Genomic DNA, 25286 nt, shown 5'->3' on the forward strand with positions numbered 1-25286 from the left:
CTATACAAAAGGGCACAACACTGGTATTTTTGTGGTTCCAATTTCACCTTGATGTTGCTCTCATCCTGCTACCTATCACACTCTTCAGGAGAAAAATAACAGAAGAGTGGCATGGTGCCACTAAGTTAGCCTAGGTAGGTACACTACATGACCAAAAGTATGTGGACACCTGCTCGTCGAACATCTCATTCCAAAATCATGGGTATTAATATGGAGTTGGTCCCCCCTTTGCTGCTATAACAGCCTCTACTCTTCTGGGAAGGGTTTCCACTTGATGTTGGAACATTGCTGCGGGAACTTGCTTCCATTCAGCCACAAGAACATTAGTGACGTTGGGCACTGATGTTGAGTGATTAGGCCTGGCTAATCGGCGTTCCAATTCATCCCAAAGGTGTTCGATGGGGTTGAGTTTAGGGCTCTGTGCAGAACAGACAAGTTCTTCCACAGCCATCTCAACAAAACCTTTTCTGTATGAACCTCGCTTTGTGCACGGGGGCATTGTCATGCTGAAACAGGAAAGGGCCTTCCCCAAACTGTTGCCACAAAGATGGAAGCACAGAATCATATAGAATGTCATTGTATGCTGTAGCGTTAAGATTTTTCTTCCCTGGAACTAAGGGGTCTAGCCTGAACCATAAAAAACAGCCCCAGACCATTATTCCTCCTCCACCAAACTTTACAGTTGCCTCTATGCATTCGGGCAGGTAGCGTTCTCCTGGTATCCACCAAACATAGATTCGTCTTTCGGTCTGCCAGATGGTGATCCCGTGATTCCTCACTCCAGAGAACATGTTTCCGCTGCTCCAGAGTCCAATGGCGGTGAGCTTTACAGCACTTCAGCCGACGCTTGGCATTGCGCATGTTGATCTTAGACTTGTTTGTGGCTGCTCAGCCATGGAAAACAATTCATGAAGCTCCCGACGAACAGTTTTCATGCTGACATTGCTTCCAGAGGCAGTTTGGGACTCGGTAGTGAGTGTTGCAACCGAGAACAGACGATTTTTACTCACCAAGCGCTTCAGCACTCGACGGTTCCGTTCTATGAGCTTGTGTGGCCTACCACTTTGCAGTTGAGCCGTTGTTGCTCCTAGAAGTTTCCATTTCAAAACAACAGCATTTACAGTTAACCGGGGCAGCTTGTTGGAAAGGTGGCATCTTATGACGGTGCCCCATTGAAAGTCCCTGAGCTCTTCAGTAAGGTCATTCTACTGACAATGTTGTCATGGAGATTGCATGGCTGTGTGCTAGATCTTATACACCTGTCAGCAAGGGGTGTGGCCGAAATAGACAAATCCACTAATTTGAAGGGGTGTCCACATACTTTTGCATGTAGAGTGTATATGGAATAGTCTTGTCTTCATTGACTTCATTTGCGCAATTGACATATCTTGCCATTTGGATCAGAGCCAGAGGGCATAGGCCTACTACAATCATGTTGTTGATTACAGGTTTTAAAACAATAGATTTGTAGATTAGATTTAGCCTCTACCCGCGACATATTCATACATAGTCATTTCAACTCCTGGTTATAAATGTTGGTGTGCTTTTTTCGTTTTTATTTTCAGTTTTATTTTCAGTTTCTTTACACAAATATATCGTGACTCTTGAGTGATCGAAGATTGCTTACAGATTGAACTGCGCTCGTGGTGCAGGAAAACTGCACGACTCCTCTCTTTCCCACAATTCACCACGCGCCAGCCTGCTGTCTGTGGTGCTGAAGCGGCGCGTGCTGGGGACTGGAGCACCAACACACAATCGAGGCATCCTCTCGCGGGATGGTCAGAGGAGCTACGAAGTAGATAGAAGAAGAGTGTTTGCAATTCAGGAATCCAAGCCAATTATTTGTGATTTAAAAAAAATATAAAATACAATTTACAGTAGTCTGAATTTGTGTAAGCTGTTTTGATAGCACATAGCCTATTTACGCTGTACATGTTAGGTTTTTACACAGCCCTCTCTCTAAATTATTTCGCTCTCATCCTTATTGTTGTTGCCTGCCGGTGTCGGGCATTCTTTATGCACAGCAAACTGATCCAGTTCTCTCCGAGAAAATAGACCTTCGCGTCGGAACAGCATGGCCCGGTCCAGTCGCACCCACTGAGAGAGATGGAAGCCAAGCAGCACTCCATAAAGAGCCTGAAGAGCTACCCGGAGGCGGGGGGCCGGAGCCTGACGGCGGCCGCGGGAGACGTCGGTGGTGGAGGAGGGTGTCGTGCCGGCTCGGCACAGATGGAGATGGAGGCAAACATACAGAAAGCCATTGACTTCAAGGTGGAGGGCCACCGTTGCTACAAAGAGAAGAAATTCCGGGAAGCGATAGGGAAGTACCACCGGGCTCTGCTGCAGCTGAAAGGGGTACATTTAGTGGATGGAACCACGGGCTCCGAGGTCAACCTCCTGAGCCAAGCCGCGGTCAAACTGACGGAGGAGCAGCGGAGAACTGTGGAGATCACGGAGATCGAGTGCTACGACAGCCTGACAGGTGAGTAGCTAGCCTAATCGGTGTTTTTGCTCGGCATCGCGCGGCCACGTAACCGAGGAGACCCCGGCTCTTGAGGGGCTTGAGCCTGGAAAGCTCATGTTCTGAGATTGAACCACGGCTGCCATTGTTCGTTTCGGTTCACGGGGTTAGGAAGGAACGAGTTTAGACAATTAGCCAGTGTCAAGCATAATTTCCGCTGCTGTGAGGCCTGTATGGGCATAAATTAATAAGATTTGGCTTAATAATACATTAATAGCTTGCGCTTTTCACAATGGACAGCGCCAAATCTCGATTAAAGGTCCAATGCAGCTATTTTTATCTCAATATCAAATAATTTCTGGGAAATAATAAAGTACCTTACCTTGATTGTTTTCAATAACAATTGTCAAAAATAAACAAAAACAGCTTCATAGCATAGAGCAATTTCTAAAGCTAGAATTTTGCTAGGACTGTCTGGGAGGGATCTGAGTGGGGCTAAAAGAACGGAAAACTAAGCTGTTATTGGTAGAGAGGTTTGGAATTATCTTTCTTATTGGTCTATTAACTCATTTACCACCTGGTGATGTCACTAGGCAGGTCAAAACTCCGTCCCACCAAAACAGGCTGAAAATTCAGTCTTTTCGAACAGCTCTTATACTAAAAGGTCATTTTAATTTTCACAATTTCACCGTATTATTCCAACATAGTGTGGAAATATATGTATATAAAACACAGGAAAAGCACTTTTTTTACTGCACTGGGCCTTAATGATTCCTTTATTAGTAACTGGCACAGGGGTTAATTATAATATCTTATCATTTGTGTGCTAGACACATTTTTGCCTCAAGCCATGTCTTCCTCCTGTGATTGTTATCACTGTCTGTCTCTCTTTGTTGTGCTCCATTAAAGTTTATTTTTGCTGCTCTGGATTCAAAACCTTCTCCCCCAGTTAATTCCTTTGATAGCCACGGGGGAAACCAGCGATTTGATGTTGATCAACTGTTAATGTAGTCAGTGGAACGGCTATATTAGCAGGAGTGTACATCCTGTGGAAAAGGGACACAGATACACACAGTGGGAGCCTGGGGTTATATGGTGCCATATCATCCAACACATGATGTCTCTCCCACAGTGCCGCTGTGTTGTTACAAACACAGTTCACATGCTCGGAGGTGGAAAAACATGGTGTGGACAATCCCAGTTTACAGGTGAAATCTGTCTACATGGATCCTTGAATGACTGCACAAATACAAGTAATACGCCACTAATGGCTGCGTTTACACAGGCAGCCCAATTCTGATATTTTACCCAGTTATTGACAAAAGACCTGATCTGATTTGTCAAAAGACCAATTAGTGAAAAAATATCGGAATTGGGCTGCCTGTGTAAACGCAGCCAATGAATTGCAACCTACAACAATTTCTATAGTTAGAATACTTGACAATATTAGGACTCTTTTCTGGTCAGCATCGTCATGTCTGGTCATCAAGGTTTATCTGTCTATCAAACCAAGCACAAGTGTCAGTTAAATAGGCTATGTATGTGTAATGTAATTAGAAAAGATAAACTGATATCTTACTCAGATTAACTTAATATCTCTAACAAGGAGATTTGAGTAAAGCTGAGCTTACAGGTATTTGTTTTTGGTAATTCTTTGAGTAAGAAATAGGATCATCTATTGAACAGATGTGAGTGTAAGAGATTGTCTACTGGCAGATAATCTATGAAACAGACGAGATTTGATTCTAACAGATACAGTAGTCTGTCTGGCAGATGTGAGTTGGCCTATAGGGGATTAGATGTGTCTGTGGGTCTAATGACGACCGTATGAAATATTGTTTACCACTGTGACAGTAGTCTGTCTACATGAGAGTATGGTAAGATGTTACGTAATGCATTGTGAAATCTATTTGGTGAGTGATATGCTATGATATATTTTATGGTGCCTGTCTTATTCATTTTGTTGAATATGTCTATGAGGATTCAGCCCCCCCTATTATTCAGAGGAATCTCTGATTCAGCGGTGTCATTTTCAGTACAAGATATTCTAACAAACGGTTAACATGAAAACATAGAATGGTTAAAGGCAGGCTGGGTTGCTGTGGTGCTGGCTGTGTCTCTCTGTCCTGGCTCCGCTGGGTCCTGGCTCAGCTGGTGTGACAGGCTGAAGGTCGACTCTCTCTTCCCCGTCTTATGGCCCTCTGTCTGGGTCCTGTCGGGAAGATACCCTGGTGTGAAGGAGAAATGGAGATGGAGGTAGGGGGATGGAAAGAGAGGCTAAAAGAAAGAGAGGGAGAGTAAAAGAGCGAAGAAGAGAGGAAGAAAGAGAAAAGGAAGAGGGAAAGCGAGGAAGACACTGGGCCCTTTCCTGTTGTTATTCTCGTGTCCATCACCTCATTCTGCTCTCAATTCTCACAATAACAAAGACCCTTTCACAGTAATAGCAGTGATAATGCGTATTGTTCATAGCCCACATCCTCTCAGTGGTGTGCGTTTTTCAGATAATGTATTTGTGATTATTTCTATTTTATTTTAGAATGAATAAAAATACATGTACATTGCGTACATATTTCATAAGACTGGAGACCTCTCCACCCTACCAACAGTCTGGTTACCCAGAGTCCTGCTGGACAGAAGGTGGCCCCTGTGGTGTTGAGTGAGGCAGTGTTTTGATTGGCCAGCTGTCTTAGTCTCTGACGCATGATACAGGTGCAACAGAGCGAACAGCCTCACCTCCAGCTCGTCTGTGTGTGTGTGTGTGCGCGTGCCTGCGTGATTCTGTTTGTCTCAGCAATCGCAGCTCTGAAGAACAGCAGCTAACCAAGGGGGTATCTGATATGGAGGAAGGTGGGGGTACACAGATTGCTTCTCACCCTGCCATTCTCACAGTGCCCATACTGACATTGCTGTGTGTGGTGTCTGTTTTTTGTGTAGGGATGTGCGAGCTTATGGCGTGCGCGTGTGTGCGTGTGCGTGCTTGACTTTGTCGTGACAAGGACAGGCTTTTCCTTCCTATTGTGTGTCTCGTCACGGCACCGTTTTTAAATGACATGGCTACCCGACAAATGCGGCCCAGAAATGTTCACTACATGCAGCGATTTTGCCGTCAGCATGCTGCAGACAGGGATTGTGTTTGGAGACTGAGATTCAAGACAAGAGATAGGAGAGAAGCCGACATCAAAGGAGACAAGTAATGATAGAAAGAGACAGAGGAGGAAACTGTGAGCGAATGAGACAAGTAATAAAGACCTGCATTTGGCTGTGATGGTGGTTTGGAAGAAGGAAAAAAAACACCAAAGAAGAGAGAGAGAGAGAGAGAGAATAGAGAGGGAGGGAGAGAAACAGGACGATGGAGGTTTGTGCCTACAGTGTTGTTACCAGATTCTGTCTGAGAGAGCCATTGAGATGAATGGCCTATTTGCTGTTGTCCTAAAAGAGACATAATTCTGTTTCCCCATGGAGCTGTGGGACTGTATCTAAGTGGGTTACACCAGTCTGTCTGTCTGTAGCCGCTCTGGAAATGGTGCTGCAACATGTTGGCCAGAGGGAGACCGTCAGCCACGCAAGTTGATGGTTTTTGGGATGAATCATGTTCTGCAGGCAGCACACCCACCCACCCAAACCAGATGCTGTGCTCACAGATACATGTGAAAACAGCAAATATACTAATGGTTTTTACAGTCTTCTTTTTATACATGGCACTCAAAGCGCTTCCCAAAATGGAGACCCTATGAGCAAAAGACGTTGAAAAGTCATTGAGAATACGTCTTTTCAACGTCTTGTGCTCACTGGGGAGGAAGAATATAAAAACAGCAGGAAGCAGTTTATGCGTTATTAGAAAATACACCTTTTTTTATTTAAGGTATCTGTGACCAACAGAAGCATATCTGTATTCCCAGTCATGTGAATAGATTAGGGCATAATGAATGTATTTCAATTGACTGATTTCCTTATATGAACTGTAACTCAGTAAAATCGTTGAAATTGTGGCATGTTGCGTTTATATTTTTGTTCAGTGTATTTGGCATGAATAGACTGGTTTTACACACAACAACTTTCTATCCACGACGGCACGGCTCAGTTACGCAGGTTTAGGTAGCCTATACAGGACAGCTGTATATTCTATATAAAATAAATACATTGTTAGCTGATTAGTATTCTGTTGTATCTAAAATTCATTTGACAATCTGCAATGTTTGAATTTCCAACTTTAATTACTGAGAAAGTAATTACATTATTGCCACCAGCCAGCAGTCAAAAAATTGCAGCATTGCGACACTGTGTATAGCTTTGTGAAATGTTAGGCTTAACCTGAGAAAAGGCCGTAAATCTTGGTCATTATTTTGAATATACATTTCTGGTCAGTGTGACCTTGACCTTCTGCCAAGGACATATTCTTTAGACATTTTTAGTCAGTCCAATGGCCTTGCTTACAGTATTTGTGCCAAATATATGATCAATGCAGAGATAAATAACCACTTATTCAACTCAGAAATTTGTTTCCGGTCACTAATGATTCAATACTTCAGTGGGTCATACCCTGTCACGCCCTGACCGGGTGAACTCAGGTGTTTTGGGTCAGGGTGGTTTATGTTGGGTGGTTTTCCTGTGTTTGTTTTCTGTTTTGCGTTGGAGCCTTGTGTTGGCTCTATTGGGGAGTATTTCTATGTTGGTTTCTGTCTTCCCAATCAGAGACAGCTGTCGCTAGTTGTCTCTGATTGTGATCTCATTTAAGTTCATTTTCCCCCACGCTGTTCGTGGGAATTGTATTTGCATTGCTATTCGTAGCCTGTGAAGCTGTTCGTTCATGGTATCGTTTCTTGTTTTGCTGGTTCACCGTTCTAATAAAAATGATGATGAACCAAACCTCCGCTGCGCCTTGGTCCCTCTATAACGACGAACGTTACAGAATTCCCCACCGAACCAGGACCAAGCAGCGGGAGGAAAAGGAGCGCGAGAGATGGGCTCGCGAGGGAAAGGAGTTCTGGACCTGGGAGGAGATCATGTCGGGGAAAGGACCCTGGCGGACGGACTCCCAGGTCGAGGAGGAAAAGCCAGCCGGTAGACGGAGTCGCAGGCGGCGGTCGAGGAGGCCCGGAAAACAGCCCCAAGAAAATTTTGGGGGGGGGCTAATGGGGTGGTCCGGTAGGGCAGAGGAAGAGCCCAGACCACTGCTCTCGTGGGGGATGACGGCGGAGGAAGAGACGAGGATGAGGCAGTTGATTGAGGACCTGCAGAGGGAAGATCTGGAGGAGGAGCCCTGGTATGCGGAGTTGCGCGCTGTGTCGCCAGTGCGCCCGCACAGCCCAGTGCGTCCGGTGGACAGACCCAGCACATGCCGTGCTAAGATGGGAATCCAGCCGGGACGAGTGGCTAAACCAGCTCCACGCTACAGGTCACCTATACGTGTTCACAGTCCTGTCTGGCCCGTCCCTGCTCCCCGCACCAAGCCCACGGTGCGTGTCCACAGTCCTGTCCGGCCCGTCCCTGCTCCCCGCTCCAGGCCACGGGAAGCGGAGTTGCGCGGTGTGTCGCCAGTGCGCCCGCACAGCCCGGTACGTCCGGTGGACATGCCCAGCACATGCCGTGCTAGGATGGGCATCCAGCCAGGACGAGTGGCTAAACCGGCTCCACGCTTCAGGGCACCAGTACGTGTTCACAGTCCTGTCTGGCCCGTCCCTGCTCCCCGCACCAGGTTAGTGGTGCGTGTCCCCAGTCCTGTCCGGCCCGTTCCTGCTCCCCGCACCAAGTCAGAGGTGCGTGTTCCCAGTCCTGTCCGGCCCGTTCCTGCTCCCCGCACCAGGTTAGTGGTGCGTGTCCCCAGTCCTGTCCGGCCCGTTCCTGCTCCCCGCACCAGGTTAGTGGTGCGTGTCCCCAGTCCTGTCCGGCCCGTCCCTGCTCCCCGCACCAAGTCAGTGGTGCGTGTCCCCAGTCCTGTCCGGCCCGTCCCTGCTCCCCGCACCAGGTTAGTGGTGCGTGTCCCCAGTCCTGTCCGGCCCGTCCCTGCTCCCCGCACCAGGTTAGTGGTGCGTGTCCCCAGTCCTGTCCGGCCCGTCCCTGCTCCCCGCACCAGGTTAGTGGTGCGTGTCCCCAGTCCTGTCCGGCCCGTCCCTGCTCCCCGCACCAGGTTAGTGGTGCGTGTCCCCAGTCCTGTCCGGCCCGTTCCTGCTCCCCGCACCAAGTCAGAGGTGCGTGTTCCCAGTCCTGTCCGGCCCGTTCCTGCTCCCCGCACCAGGTTAGTGGTGCGTGTCCCCAGTCCTGTCCGGCCCGTTCCTGCTCCCCGCACCAAGTCAGTGGTGCGTGTCCCCAGTCCTGTCCGGCCCGTCCCTGCTGCCCGCACCAAACCAGTGGTGCGTGTTCCCAGTCCGGCACGGCCCGGGTCCGGTCCACCGGTGCCCAATCCTGTTCCGGGCGACGGCTCCGCTCCAGAGCCTGGGCATGCCGCTCCACAGTGGTCCAGTCCGGGCCAGAGGGGTAGGGCTAAGGTGGAGGCGGGGGGGAGAACACGCCCGGGGCCAGAGCCTCCACCGAGGGTGAGGCGCCCACCCGGATTCCCCCCCCTAATAGACTTAAGTTTGGTGCGCCGGGAGTACGCACCGTTGAGGGGGGGGTACTGTCACGCCCTGACCGGGTGAACTCAGGTGTTTTGGGTCAGGGTGGTTTATGTTGGGTGGTTTTCCTGTGTTTGTTTTCTGTTTTGCGTTGGAGCCTTGTGTTGGCTCTATTGGGGAGTATTTCTATGTTGGTTTCTGTCTTCCCAATCAGAGACAGCTGTCGCTAGTTGTCTCTGATTGGGATCTCATTTAAGTTCATTTTCCCCCACGCTGTTCGTGGGAATTGTATTTGCATTGCTATTCGTAGCCTGTGAAGCTGTTCGTTCATGGTATCGTTTCTTGTTTTGCTGGTTCACCGTTCTAATAAAAATGATGATGAACCAAACCTCCGCTGCGCCTTGGTCCCTCTATAACGACGAACGTTACATACCCACTGGGCACAGATGTCAGTTCAATGTTGAGGTTTGATTTGTATTTGGTTGAGTTGTCAACTAATGTGAATTCAACGTGAAATCAACAAAACATTTCACCATGTCATTGGATTTGGGTTAAAAAAATCAAAATCCCTGACTTTTTCCAGGTTGATTCAACATTTAATCACATCTAAATTTTGGGTTGAAATTACGTGGAAACAACTCTGATTTAACCAGTTTTTGTCCAGTGGGTAGGCCATATAATTGTACATATGTAAGATAATCGCTATAAAAATTACTTGAGTAGATGCTGAGATAAAAAATAACTATCTCAGAAAATGCCATTGGGACTGCTGTAATAGTGACAAAAGGTCAAGGTCATAGTGATTGAACGTATCAGTAGGTTCCATGTACAGTACACTGAGTACACCAAACATTAGGAACACCTTCCTAATATTGAGTTGGACCCCCCTTTTTACCTTCAGAACAACCTCAGGGCATGGACTACATGTTGGCCCATGTTGACTCCAATGCTTCCCACAGTTGGGTCAAGTTGGCTGGATGTCCTTTGGGTGGTGGACCATTCTTGACACGCACACGCTGGAAACTGTTGAGCGTAAAAACCCCAGCAGCATTGCAGTTCTTGACACAAACCGGTGTGCCTGGCACCTACTACCATACCCCGTTCAAAGGCACTTCAATCTTTTGTATGGCCCATTCACCCTCGGAATGGAAGACATACACAGTCCATATCTCAATTTTCTCAAGGCTTAAAAATCCTTCATTAACCTGTCCCCAGTGGTTTAAAGTACTTAAGTAAAAATAATTTAATGTACTACTTAAGTCGTGTTTTTGTGTATCTGTACTTTACTATTTATATTTTTGACAAATTTTACTTTTACTTTACTACATTCCTAAAGAAAATAATGTACTTTTTACTCCACACATTTTCCTTGACACCCAAAAGTACATTGTGAATGCTTAGCAGGACAGAGATGGTCTAATTCACACACTTATCAAGAGAACATCCCTACTCATCCCTACTGCCACAATAAACACAAATGCTTCGTTTGTAAATGATGTCTGAGTGTTGGAATGTGCCTCTGGCTATCCGTAAATTAAAAAAATATATAATAATTGTGCCTACTGGTTTGCTTAATATAAGGAATTTGAAATGATTCATACTTTTACTTTTTATACTTAAGTATATTTTAGCAATTACATTTACTTTTGATACTTAAGTATATTTATAACCAAATACTTTTTGACTTTTACTCAAGTAGTATATTACTTGGTGACGTTCACTTTTACTTCAGTCATTTTCTATTAAGGTATATTTACTTTTACTCAAGTAAGACAATTGGGTACTTTTTCCACCATTGCCTGTCTCTTCCCCTTCATTTACACTGATTGAAGTGGATTTAACAAGTGACATCAATAAGGATCATAGCTTTCACCTGGATTCATGTGGTCAGTCTATGTCATGGAAAGAGCAGGTGTTCTTAATGTTTTGTATACTCAGTGTATACCCTTACATATGTAGATACTAAAATAATCTGCATTTTCTACCTGATAACAACAATCATTTGTGCCATTTGAAATTGGTTCAGTGGGTATTGAGGGAACATAGGTTTAAGGGGACATAGGGCTGAGGGGACATAGGGCTGAGGGATCATAGGGCTGAGGGAACGTAGTGTGGACCCCACCTATATTAATATGCAGCTTTCTCGATAAATACCAAGTTGTCTCTCCTGTCCACTGGAGCACAGTGTGTTAAGATATTTACAAATGATTCTTACAAATTCTCATTACGGTAGGTGTTGACCAAGAACACTCTGTATGTTCTTACTCTCTGAATCCCCCCCCCTCTCTCTCTTTCTCTCCCCCTCCTTCCCTCTATCTCTCTATCTCCCTCCTTCGCAGATGACTGGATCTTATTTACTGGCATGACTAGAGCACTCTAGCACTGCCAGGGCGATGATATAATACCGTCAGCCTTGGATGTGATCGCTCATCACCATACCGACAATGACAAATGATACGCAAATGCAGCAATGGAGAGGTCACAAAGGTCCACCAAAGTCACCTAACTCTTTTCTTCCCTCTCTCTCTCTCTCTCTCTCTCCCTATCCCTCTTCTAATCCCTTCATATTTAACAGTTCCTTTAAAACCCTGTCCAGTTTCTCTCACTCTCTTTCCCCCACCCTCCCCCTCTTCACACTCAGCGCCTTTTCTCTTGGCTCCCTGACCGTCCCCAATTCTCTCTGTCTCTCTCTCATTCCCTCTCTCTTGGCTGCAATGGAATGGTAAAGAGGGGAGTACAGCATGCCCAGTCGAGCCCCCACAGTGATGCCATGCCATCTGCAGACCTGGCACAATGCGCCCATGGCTCTCATACAACCCCTGAACGGCCAACATACGACCCAAGGAAAAAACCCATTCTTTCTTTTCACCCTCACTTTCCTCTCTCCCCCTCTGTCCTCCTCTTACTTCCCCATATAATTCACCCTCACTTTCCTCTCTCCCCCTCTGTCCTCCTCTTACTTCCCCATATAATTCACCCTCACTTTCCTCTCTCCCCCTCTGTCCTCCTCTTACTTCCCCATATAATTCACCCTCACTTTCCTCTCTCCCCCTCTGTCCTCCTCTTACTTCCCCATATAATTCACCCTCACTTTCCTCTCTCCCCCTCTGTCCTCCTCTTACTTCCCCATATAATTCACCCTCACTTTCCTCTCTCCCCCTCTGTCCTCCTCTTACTTCCCCATATAATTCACCCTCACTTTCCTCTCTCCCCCTCTGTCCTCCTCTTACTTCCCCATATAATTCACCCTCACTTTCCTCTCTCCCCCTCTGTCCTCCTCTTACTTCCCCATATAATTCACCCTTTCTTTCCTTTCTCCTTTTCCTCCTTCTCCCATACACCTCATACCCCTCATTCTTCCTCTTCCTGTCCTCCTTCAACACCTCCTCCATACACTTCCTCCTCTCCATCTCCTCCTCTAGTGATGTTATTGGCAGTGGGTGAAAGGGAGGAGTTTTGCTGCTCCACTCTGGTTTTATAATAGGGGGCTGACTGGACTGTATAGTAGGCTAGGCCCCGTGATAGATAGTACCCCCTCTGCAGTATTATATAGCACTGAGGACTAAGTCTATATCCTAGATTGCACCCTATTCCCTATATAGTGCACTACTTTTGACCAGGGCCTGGTCAAAAGTAGTGCACTATATAGGGAATAGGGTGCCAATTGGGGCACAGCCTCTGACAGTATTATACCCCCGTTCCCTTCTGGAATGAGATTAAGATTAGAGAGTGATGTCATGAATCTCAAGATTGTTGGGGAAGTGTAGTGGCACTGGGAGCCAAATGGAACTCCCAGTAAATATACTTTTTTATCTCATTCCAGGCAGCGTTCTCCATTCTAAGACTCATGGTTGTCTATTTCTTGTCCGGGGAGAAACGGATGCGACGCTCATTGAAGTCTCGTTACTATGGGGGGCCTAGAATTGCAAGTCAAGGGTCACAAGTTCATAGATAGCCTCGATGTAATAGCCCTGAGAGGAAATGGATGTGGTGAGAAATATGGACTCTTTACATCAGATGCGGATACACACAAGCATGCATACACACACACACACCAGGGGCGAAAATCTCATATCAACTTTGGAGGGGACAATTACATTACATTTTCTCAAGAGCAATTCCTGAGGGGGACACCAAAAGTAGTGCTGTAACACATAGCCTAAGTTTAATATGGTAAATGTATATTGAAGAACCAAAGAAATAAGGTGTTTGCCGTACTCCTAACTACCGGTACCCAAAACTACACAACTAATCACAACAGCAATACCATTGCCTTTAACAAATCTTAGTTCAGTCACCAGTTTAAGTTGAGAGTGGGGGTATCCATGGCATTTTCCAATTATGTTCCTATTTTACAAGTAAAAAAAATTGAGAACCTTTCATAATGTTGCCAAACAAAGACTCAACAAACTTACCTGAGACTTCCTGTCTCTGCCAGTCTGTCCCTGCATATCTGTCCCCAACTCTGCTGTCTGTGTGCCATCTGTTGCCTGCTCTGCCTAATGACATCATTGTGAAACATTCCATTAGCATTTCACTTCTTTCTTATGAACATTTTATCAACTAGTCTGAGATATTAGGCTACTAGGGTTCTTACTTTGCGTTTTGGTGTACTGAAAAATACTCTGATGTCCGTCTTTTTTCTGCCATTTTTCTACCTGGTTGGCTACACACACACAGTATGTAGGTTATTTACAGTAGGAGATGGGCTTCTATCATTTTATCTTCTATCATTCTATATGGGCTTCGATCTAAAAGGTAGCTAGCAAATGTGAAACGGATTGCAGTGACAAGAGTTGACAGCTGTATGAGTTCACCATTTACACAACATATGCTGCAACCTTTTGTAATTTTAATCGTTTGTTTCATATTGGCTGGCTTCTAACAATAGGTGAATTTGCAAAGCTAGCGAGCACCAATTCAGTGGTGTTTGCTATAATCTTTGCTACCCGGGTTAAATAAAGGTGAAATAAAATATATAAATAAAAGTTCCCTTGCGACAATTTAGCTTTTGCAACGAGACCATTAAATATATTTAAAACAATGGTAGAAGAGAGTGTAGTTCTGTTCAGTTTATCGCTAACCTTATCACAGGGACTTTTAAGCACTAACTTACATGCATGCTGATCTTGGAATAAATTGACGATAGCAAAGATTCCATCTTTGACGACGCCACATAAATGGAATAGGTACTAGCTAGCTTAATAGTTAATATTTGCGCGCTAGCTCTGCATATTCAGCTAGTGTGTGTGCGCGATTGACTGGATTAACCTCACGTCAGTTACGTGCATTGAGTGCCTTTCAGACAGTAGATACGACCTCTACGTTACCTAGCAAGCTAAGGAACTGGCAGTGGATCAAACCATTGTGAGGCAAAGGGTGGGTGGGTCGCAATCTTTTGAAACTTAAAAACGCGCTATTAAGTGTCTATAATCAGCACAATTGCTTTCATTGCGTATTATTAATATTATTTAAATTACATAGTTATGTTTCAGTGATATATTGGGGGGGACAAATCATATTTTTCCCAGGATGGGGGGGTCGTGACCCCCCCGTCCCCCCCGGGATTTCCGCCCCTGACACACACACACACACACACACACACACACACACACACACGCACACTGGCCAGTGAGGGAGCTAATGATGTTGATACACCCACTACCTTCAGCTGGTTGTAAATGAATCCCATGAGCATTCTAGGAGCCTGATAGATTAGTGTAAACATACCGCAGCACAATGTTAATGGACATCGATGAAATAATACACAGCCTAAACCTTCTAAAGTGTCCATCATGGCCTCATCGCAGCTCTTTGGCTTAATGCACTGTGTCTAAAAGAAAGCCAGTCTCCTGAAAGGGCTATGGGTGGATCTGCTGCTGAGTGGTAGAGCTCACACACACACACACACACACACACGCACACGCACACGCACACACACAAGTGGGTGGAAGTTGCTGGATCATCGTGGCAGTAAGAAGAGCATTTGAGAACAGTGTATAAAAGGTGTTAGGTGTTACGAAACATCCTGATTGGTGAACAAAATGTGTTGGGTGTTACGAAACATCCTGATTGGTGAACAAAATGTGTTGGGTGTTACGAAACATCCTGATTGGTGAACAAAAGGTGTTGGGTGTTACGAAACATCCTGATTGGTGAACAAAATGTGTTGGGTGTTACGAAACATCCTGATTGGTGAACAAAAGGTGTTGGGTGTTACGAAACATCCTGATTGGTGAACAAAATGTGTTGGGTGTTACGAAACATCCTGATTGGTGAACAAAAGGTGTTGGGTGTTACGAAACATCCTGATTGGTGAACAAAAGGTGTTGGGTGTTACGAAACACGTTATTCCTGCTCAAAACGTTGTGCCGCAGCTTCTACGCAAGGCTGTGACTCATGACTCACGCACCGATTAAGCCACTCACAGGGAACAAAGGAATAACAATCTCCCTCACAAAAGTAGTTTGGACCTGACTAATTGTTTTACATTTATGTCTGTGCTCTACAGAAGATCTCTCCTCATCTGAATAAGCAATTTGAATATGCCAGCAGCATACCACCCTGCATCCCACTGCTAGCTTGCTTCTGAAGCTAAGTAGCATTGGTTCTAGTCAGTCCCTGGATGGGAGACCAGATGCTGCTGGAAGTGGTGTTGGAGGGCCAGTAGGAGGCACTCTTTCCTCTGGTGTAAAAAAATATCCCAATGCCCCAGGGCAGTGATTGGGGACATTTCCCTGTGTAGGGTGTGTTCTTTCGGATGGGACCTAATACGGGTGTCCTGACTCTCTGTCTCTCTGTGGTCACTAAAGATCCCAAGGCACTTATTGTAAGAGTAGGGGTGGTGTCCTGGCTAAATTCCCAATCTGGTCTTCACACCATCATGGCCATCTAATCATCCCCAGCTTAATAATTAGCTCATTCCTCCTCTCCCCTGTAACTATTCCCCAGGTTGTTGGTGTAAAGGAGAATGTGTTCTCAGTCAACGTACCTGGTTAACCTGTTTGGGCTAGGGGGCAGTATTGAGAATTTTGGAAAAAATATGTGCCCATTTTTAACTGCCTCCTACACAACTCAGAAACTAGAATATTTATATTATTGTTCAGGTTTGGATAGAAAACACTCTGAATTTTCTAAAACAGTTTGAATGGTGTCTGTAAGTATAACAAAACTCATATTGCAGGCAAAAACCTGTGAAAAATAGATTTAAAAAAATGTGAATTTTGTGACTGTACTATTTAGTGTCATTGTTTTATAGATACCATAGTGAGAAAGGATTCAGTTCGCAACTCCAACGGCTTCCACTAGATGTCAACGATCTTTATAAAGTTGTTTGAAGCATCTGTGATGAATACAGACCGAATTAGAATGCTTGGAAGTTGACACGTCATCACTTCATTTTTTGCGCCTGCGCATAAATCTGAGAAGACTGTGTTTGTCATAATCGTTTATCTAGACACTTGATAGGTTGTGTGAAAATATTACTGATGTTTACTGATGTTTCACGTTAAAAATGGACCAAAAGATTAATGCTAAACAACGTTTGACATGTTTGAACGAACATAAATAGATTATTTACTAGTTTTTTTTTAGCTTTTCGGCGTGACTTTACACCCCCCACCCAGCCTACTGAACGCTAACTACTTGGTGTTATTTGGACATAAATTATGAACTTTGTCAAAAGAAACCACATTTGTTCTGGACCTGTGATTCCTGGCAGTGCCTTCTGATGGAGATAATCAAAGGTAAGGGGATATTTACAATGTTATTATCGATATTAGATGATGCTAACTGTATAGCTTAGCTTATAGCTTAGCTTATTGTTCTTAGCATAGTACCCCGTTTATTGCAAAATGTGATTTCCCAGTAAAGTTATTTTGAGATCTGGCCATTCGGTAGCAATTACGAGATGATAATATATTATTCTTTGAATGACAATATTATAATTTACCAATGTTTTCGAATAGTAATTCCGTGATTTGTAATGCTGGATTCACTGGGAGCATTCGAGCCGAAAAAAATTCTGAATTTCACCGCGACTGTAAATGCTGTTTTTGGATATAAATATGAACTTGATGGAACTAAAAATGCATGTATTGTATAACATAATGTCCTATGAGTGTCATCTGATGCAGATTGTCAAAGGTAAGTGCATAATTCTAGCTAGTTTTCTGTCTGTTGATGCCCTTCTTTGAATTGGCTAAACATTACACACAGCTATTGTCAATGTACTCCTAACATAACCTAACTTTATGCATTCTCCGTAAAGCCTCTTTGAAAATCGGACAGCATGGTTAGATTTAGGAGATATATCTTTCAAATGGAGGAAAATAGTTGATTATTTGAGTATTTGAAATGATTACTCTTGCAGTTTTGAATTCCCCGCCATGGTCACATGACAATGAATCCCAATACCGGGATAAGTTAAGCATCTCCAATCCAAAATTAAATCTAGAATCGGCTTTCTATTTCACAACGAAGCATCCTTCACTCATGCTGCCAAACATACCCTCGTAAAACTGACCATCCTACCGATCCTCGACTTCGGCGATGTCATCTATAAAATAGCCTCCAACACTCTACTCAACAAACTGGATGCAGTCTATCACAGTGCCATCCATTTTGTCACCAAAGCCCCATACACTACCCACCATTGCGACCTGTACGCTCTCGTTGGCTGGACCTCACTTCATACCCGTCGCCAAACCCACTGGCTCCAGGTTATCTACAAGTCTCTGCTAGGTAAAGCCCCGCCTTATCTCAGCTCGCTGGTCACCATAGCAGCACCCACTCGTAGCACGCGCTCCAGCAGGTATATCTCACTGGTCACCCCCAAAGCCAATTCCTCCTTTGGTCGCCTTTCCTTCCAGTTCTCTGCTGCCAATGACTGGAACGAACTGCAAAAATCTCTGAAGCTGGAGATTCCCATCTCCCTCACTAGCTTTAAGCACCAGCTGTCAGAGCAGCTCACAGATCACTGCACCTGTACATAGCCCATCTGTATACAGCCCATCTATCTACCTCATACCCATACTGTATTTATTTATTTATTCTGCTCCTTTTGCACCCCAGTATCTCAACTTGTACATTCATCTTTTGCACATCTACCATTCCAGTGTTTAATTGCCATATTGTAATTACTTTGCCAGCATGGCCTATTTATTGCCTTAATTCCCTTATTTTACCTAATTTGCTCTCACTGTATATAGACATCTTGTTTTCTTTTTTTCTACTGTATTATTGACTGTATGTTTTGTTCATTCCATGTGTAACTCTGTGTTGTATGTGTCTAACTGCTATGCTTTATCTTGACCAGGTTGCAGTTGCAAATGAGAACTTGTTCTCAACTAGCCTACCTGGTTAAATAAAGGTGAAATAAAATAAATAAATAAAATTAATCCAAAAGGGGTAGGTAAGAGAATGGTCGTGGACAGGCAAAAAGGTCAAAACCAGATCAGAATCCAGGAGGTACAGAGTGGCGGACAGGCTCATGGTCAAGGCAGGTAGAATGGTCAGGCAGGCGTGTACAAAGTCCAGAAACAGGCAAGGGTCAAAACCGGGAGGACTAGAAAAAGACAATAGCAAAAGGAGTACAGGAAAAACACACTGGTTGACTTGACTAAACATACAAGACAAACTGGCACAGAGAGACAGGAAACACATGGATAAATACACTGGGGAAAACACCTGGAGGGGGTGTAGACAATTACAGGAACAGGTGAAACAGATCAGGGCGTGACAAATATAGACATGGATGACAGGCGCATGGGCCCCCAGAGCTGATCTGTTATTGAAGGTCCGTATTTATTTATTTATTTATTTATTCATACAACAGTGGATCAACTCACCAATCGAGGGTGTGAAAAATCTGCACTACATCAAATATTTGTTATCGCATAACATCACTTTTTTGTCTATAACATGAGGCTAAGGGAACATGGGACTGAGAGATCATAGGGCTAAGGGAACATGGGACTGAGAGATCATAGGGCTAAGGGAACATGGGACTGAGAGATCATAGGGCTAAGGGAACATGGGACTGAGAGAACATGGGACTGAGAGATCATAGGGCTAATGGAACATAGGACTGAGAGATCATAGGGCTAAAGGAACGTGGGACTGAGAGATCATAGGGCTAAGGGAACGTGGGACTGAGAGAACATGGGACTGAGAGATCATAGGGCTAAGGGAACGTGGGACTGAGAGATCATAGGGCTAAGGGAACGTGGGACTGAGAGAACATGGGACTGAGAGATCATAGGGCTAAGGGAACGTGGGACTGAGAGATCATAGGGCTAAGGGAACATGGGACTGAGAGATCATAGGGCTAAGGGAACGTGGGACTGAGAGATCATAGGGCTAAGGGAACGTGGGATTGCGAGATGATAGGGCTAAGGGAACGTGGGACTGAGAGATCATAGGGCTAAGGGAACGTGGGACTGAGAGATCATAGGGCTAAGGGAACGTGGGACTGAGAGAACATGGGACTGAGAGATCATAGGGCTAAGGGAACGTGGGACTGAGAGATCATAGGGCTAAGGGAACGTGGGACTGAGAGAACATGGGACTGAGAGATCATAGGGCTAAGGGAGCGTGGGACTGAGAGATCATAGGGCTAAGGGAACATGGGACTGAGAGATCATAGGGCTAAGGGAACGTGGGACTGAGAGATCATAGGGCTAAGGGAACGTGGGACTGCGAGATGATAGGGCTAAGGGAACGTGGGACTGAGAGATCATAGGGCTAAGGGAACGTGGGACTGAGAGATCATAGGGCTAAGGGAACGTGGGACTGAGAGATCATAGGGCTAAGGGAACGTACACATGGTCCCATATAGGCTGAGTCATGTAGTGGCCTCTGCGCGCCGCGTGTGTGTGTGTGTGCGTGTGTGTGTGGGTGGGTGGTCTGGGCCTCAGAGTCCTGCTCTGCTCTGTTCTCCTCTACTCTCCTCTGGCCTGGCTCTATCCTCACTGGCCTCTCTACCGCCACATGTTTGTCCTGCTGTGTTCAAATAACTTAAACTTTCCAGTAGTTGCTCCAAATGTTTGATTGTAAATTCCTGGCCTCTTCAAGTCTTTTAGCTGTAACAATGCCTTGTGACTGCTGGCATGGAATAATACAAAAGGCATCACCATATTCATGAGTTTTGGGCTGCATGGTGGTATTGTAGTTCGGTGTGAGTGTAAGCTACACCATTGTCATTGTCAAGCCAAACAAGGAGTGTCTGTTAGCACAAACAGACTGGTACTCAAGCTAAGTGTAACTGGCCGTGGATCAAACCACAGTCATTAGTGAGATACAGGCGCCGCGGTGGCCGACAAGGAAGACAGACAGACAGCGTCAACCTGCTGCTCTAAAGGCAAAAGATAACATCTGTCTGTCCTCAGTGACATTATCCACCTAGCCAGGCCAGCCTTCTGGGAGGAAGAGGTGCAGGGTTGTAGGGAGTTTAGGGGGGGTTTCTTGTCTCTGGAAACCAGGCGCAGAGGGAGCCACTGCGTCTGATTTAGGCTAAGCCCATCTCTCTCTCTCTCTCTCGGTGAGGGATCTGACAGAATAATCTGGCTACTTATATTTCCCTTTTCACTCCCAGGATTGCTGTTGCACTGTGGGTAATCCATGCAAATATGTTTGATGTAGCAGTGGTTTCCAAGGACGATGGGCTGCGGGGATGTAATAAGGGAACCAATGTGCAATCGTTTTTTTTTTACGGGTGGGGGGGAGAGAGAAGCGCTGTGGCGCCTTCCGGGGATGGCAATTAGAGAAGCATGGAGGAAAACACCTGTTTCTCTGCTTGTTTGGCAGTCTTCAGCACTGCATAGACGCTGAAGCCACGCTGTGGATGTCACTGAGGCGTACACGTACACAGCGGCTCACATCGAAACACTCAGACAAGAGCAACAAGAGGGTCTAATGATATGTGATGATGTGTGCGTGCGTGCGTGTGTGTGTGTCTAATGACGATATGGGTCTGCATTAGTCTCACTACTGCAGTCACACAGCAACCCAGGAAGCTCATTGGTGTAACTGGAACAGGTGATGTAAATGATTCACCTCGGTCCTCTACTTTGCTTCGAAGGTCTTTGTTCTCAGAGAGCTATCAATCAATGAGCATTCAGGACTTTAATGAATGAATCCACGTTTTATGTTGAAATTCTTCCTGATTCCTTGACAGGGATGTTGGGGCTTACATCTGATCGGGGTTTCAATTACGCTTAGAAGTGTAGAAATAGCGACGTGATCAACTTCATAGATAATATACTGTATCAGTGGAGGCTCCTCGGAGAAGGAAGGGGAGGACCATCCTCCTCAGTGAATGGTAAACATTGTAAAACATAAAAAAGTTATCCTTTTTTAGATAAAACTATACTAAATATAATCACGTGTCACCAAATAATGTATTAAAACACATCATTTGGAAAGGTCTACAGTAGACTCAACAGCTAGCTTCCTCTGGGTACATTTTCCGACAAGATAGAACTGCTAAAGGGGGTGGAGTTAGCCTGCAGAGTTCTGTCATACTATCCAGGTCTGTGCCCAAACAATTTGAGCTTCTACTTCTAAAAATCCACCTTTCCAGAAACAAGCCTCTCACCGTTGCCGCTTGTTATAGACCACCTTCAGCCCCCAGCTGTGCCCTGGACACCATATGTGAATTGATTGCCCCCCCATCTATCTTCAGAGCTCGTACTGCTAGGTGACCTGAACTGGGACATGCTTAGCACCCCGGCCATCTTACAATCTAAGCTAGATGCCCTCAATCTCACACAAATTATCTATGAACCTACCATGTACAACCCCAAATCCGTAAACATGGGCACCCTCATAGATATCATCCTGACCAACCTGTCCTCTAAATACACCTCTGCTGTCTTCAACCAGAATCTCAGCGATCACTGCCTCATTGCCTGTGTCCATAATGGGTCTGCGGTTAAACGACCTCCCCTCATCACTGACAAACGCTCCCTAAATCACTTCAGCGAGCAGGCCTTTCTAATCGACCTGGCCCGGGTATCCTGGAAGGATATTGACCTCATCCCGTCAGTAGAGGATGCCTGGTTATTCTTTAAAAGTGCTTTCCTCACCATCTTAAATAAGCATGCCCCATTCAAAAAATGTAGAACTAAGAACAGATATAGCCCTTGGTTCACTCCAGACCTGACTGCCCTTGGCCAGCACAAAAACATCCTGTGCCGTACCGCATTAGAATCGAATAGCCCCCGCGATATGCAACTTTTCAGGTAAGTTAGGAACCAATATACACAGGCAGTTAGGAAAGCAAAGGCTAGCTTTTTCAAACAGAAATTTGCATCCTGTAGCACAAACTCCAAAAAGTTTTGGGACACTGTAAAGTCCATGGAGAAAAAGAGCACCTCCTCCCAGCTGCCCACTGCACTGAGGCTAGGAAACACTGTCACCACCAATAAATCCACGATAATCCTCCGCAATTGTTGCAACCCCTATTACTAGCCTGTTCAACCTCTCTTTCGTATCGTCTAAGATCCCCAAAGTTTGGAAAGCTGCCGCTGTCATCCCCCTCTTCAAAGGGGGAGACACTCTAGACCCAAACTGTTACAGACCTATATCTATCTTACCCTGCCTTTCTAAGGTCTTCGAAAGCCAAGTTTACAAACAGATCACCGACCATTTTGAATCCCACCGTACCTTCTCCGCTATGCAATCTGGTTTCCGAGCTGGTCATGGGTGCACCTCAGCCACGCTCAAGGTCCTTAACGATATCATAACCGCCATCGATAAAAGACAATTCTGTGCAGCCGTATTCATCAACCTGGCCAAGGCTTTTGACTCTGTCAATCACCACATTCTTATCGGCAGACTCAACAGCCTTGTATTCTCAAATGACTGCCTCGCCTGGTTTATCAACTACTTCTCTGATAGAGTTCAGTGTGTCAAATCGGAGGGCCTGTTGTCTGGACATCTGGCAGTCTCTATTGGGGTGCCACAGGGTTCAATTCTCAGGCCGACTCTTTTCTCTGTATACATCAATGATGTCGCTCTTGCTGCTAGTGATTCTCTGATCCACCTCTACGCAGACGACACCATTCGGTATATTTCTGGCCCTTCTTTGGACACTGTGTTAACTAACCTCCAGACGAGCTTCAATGCCATACAACTCCCCTTCAGTGGCCTCCAACTGCTCTGAAATGCAAGTAAAACTAAATGCATGCTCTTCAACCGATCGCTGCCCGCACCTTCCCACCCGTCCAGCATCACTACTCTGGACGGTTCTGACTTAGAATATGTGGACAATTACAAATACCTAGGTGTCTGGTTAGACTGTTAACTCTCCTTCCAGACTCACATTAAGCATCTCCAATACAAAATTAAATCTAGAATTGGCTTCCTATTTCATAACAAAGCTGTAACGGTCGTCTGTGGAAGAAGGAGTAGACCAAAGCGCAGCGTGGTACGTGTTCATGATGTTTATTATACTTTGAACACTGAAACAAAAAAACAAAGTGGAACAAAACGCAACAGCTCTGTCAGGTGAACACACCAAACAGAAAACAACTACCCACACCAACCCTGTGGGAAAAGGCTACCTAAGTATGGTTCCCAATCAGAGACAACGATAGACAGCTGTCCCTGATTAAGAATCATACCCGGCCAAAACAAAGAAATACCAAAACATAGAAAAAGGAACATAGAATGCCCACCCTAGTCACACCCTGGCCTAATCAAAATAGAGAATAAAACCCTCTCTATGGCCAGGGCGTGACAAAAGCATCCTTCACTCATGCTGCCAAACATACCCTCGTAAAATTGACTGTCCTACCGATCCTTGACTTCGGCGATGTAATTTACAAAATAGCCTCCAACACTCTACTCAGCTAATTGGATGCAGTCTATCACAGTGCCATCCGTTTTGTCACCAAAGCCCCATATACTGGCCCTCGTTCATATTCGTCGCCAAACCCACTGGCTCCAGGTCATCTATAAGTCTTTGCTAGGTAAAGCCCCCACCCGTTGCACGCACTCCAGCAGGTATATTTCACTGGTCACCCCCGAAGCCAATTCCTCCTTTGGCCGCCTTTCCTTACAATTCTCGGCTGCCAATGACTGGAACGAATTGCAAAAATCACTGTAGCTGGAGACTCATATCTCCCTCACTAACTTTAAGCATCAGCTGTCAGAGCAGCTCACAGATCATTGCACCTGTGCATAGCCCATCTGTAAATAGCCCATCCAACTACCACATCCCCATATCACTCCAGTGTTAATTGCTAAATTGTAATTACTTCGCCACTACGGCCTATTTATTGCCTTACCTCCTAAGGTGAGAGGATGAGAGCGCATAGATGTGAGAAGGAATACAATGTGGCTGCTATGAATCAGGGGTGATCAGGGGTGTATTCATTATACTGATTCTGTTGAAAAACATTTCTTAAACAGAAGCAAACGGAACAAAACGGGGATAAACATACCTGAATTTGTCCTATAGAAATTCTTGTTTGCAACTGTTGGACAAGTGAGTACACCCTATATAAGATAGATGCAGGCAAGAGTGTGCGCAATTGTCATGAGAATTTTCAATCCCAGTGATAATAATTAACAATCAATAAGCTTTGACTAATCCCCAAGGTTTGTAAGACACTGGGTTAATAATAATTAGGCAAAGACTCAGCTTATGCAAAAGGTCCGTACAGTTTATTCAGAGAACGTTCTGAAGTCCATAATACAGAGACATTCATTTTATAACTTGCTTCTTCCTTACGCACATACATACACACAAACAGTGGGCGGGATGTATCCCACCCCAGAGTTCTCACCACTGTTTATCACTACCCAGCGCTCTCCGTTCCATTCCCCCGAGATTAGAGGAACCTTGAGAAGTACTCCCTGTCCTATCATAAGTTTCTCAGAGTTTCTAGCCAGGTCGAGCCCAAAAAAAGTTGTCTTAAAAAGTTGTCTTTAAGACGAGTTGTCCCTCGTCTTAAACAGCACTGACCTCCACTATTTTCCACCTCCACGAAGCAATGTCAAATACAAACCCTGCATCTGATGTCAACTTGGTTTTCAGATAGGGGAATGAAACACACTGAATGGAGAATGGAAAAAGACACAAAGACGCTGGGTGAGAAGAGGACAGAGATAGAGAGAGGTCGGCAAAAGGGAGAGAAGGATGGAGAGGAGAATAATGCTGTGTCATGTCGGTGGAGCCAGTCTGGTACTCAAGGCAGCAGCAGCTCCGGACCTGCCCTGTCCTTCTGAATGACAGAGACACACATTCACAGTAGGCTGGTGCTTAGGGA

At 45.3% G+C, this 25286-nt stretch overlaps 1 protein-coding gene across 1 annotated transcript in view; it reads left to right on the top strand.

The window, feature by feature from the left end:
• Positions 1-1678: 1678 nt before the first annotated feature.
• The window catches only part of ttc9b (tetratricopeptide repeat domain 9B), a 30888-nt gene continuing 7280 nt past the window's right edge, over positions 1679-25286 (top strand). Inside the window, exon 1 of the mRNA XM_029772365.1 lies at positions 1679-2482. Coding sequence (XP_029628225.1) covers positions 2107-2482 — 376 coding nt within the window. The 5' untranslated portion in view covers positions 1679-2106. The remainder of the gene's footprint in view (positions 2483-25286) is intronic.

Source organism: Salmo trutta, chromosome 13, assembly GCF_901001165.1.
Source record: "Salmo trutta chromosome 13, fSalTru1.1, whole genome shotgun sequence".
NCBI lineage: Eukaryota > Metazoa > Chordata > Actinopteri > Salmoniformes > Salmonidae > Salmo > Salmo trutta.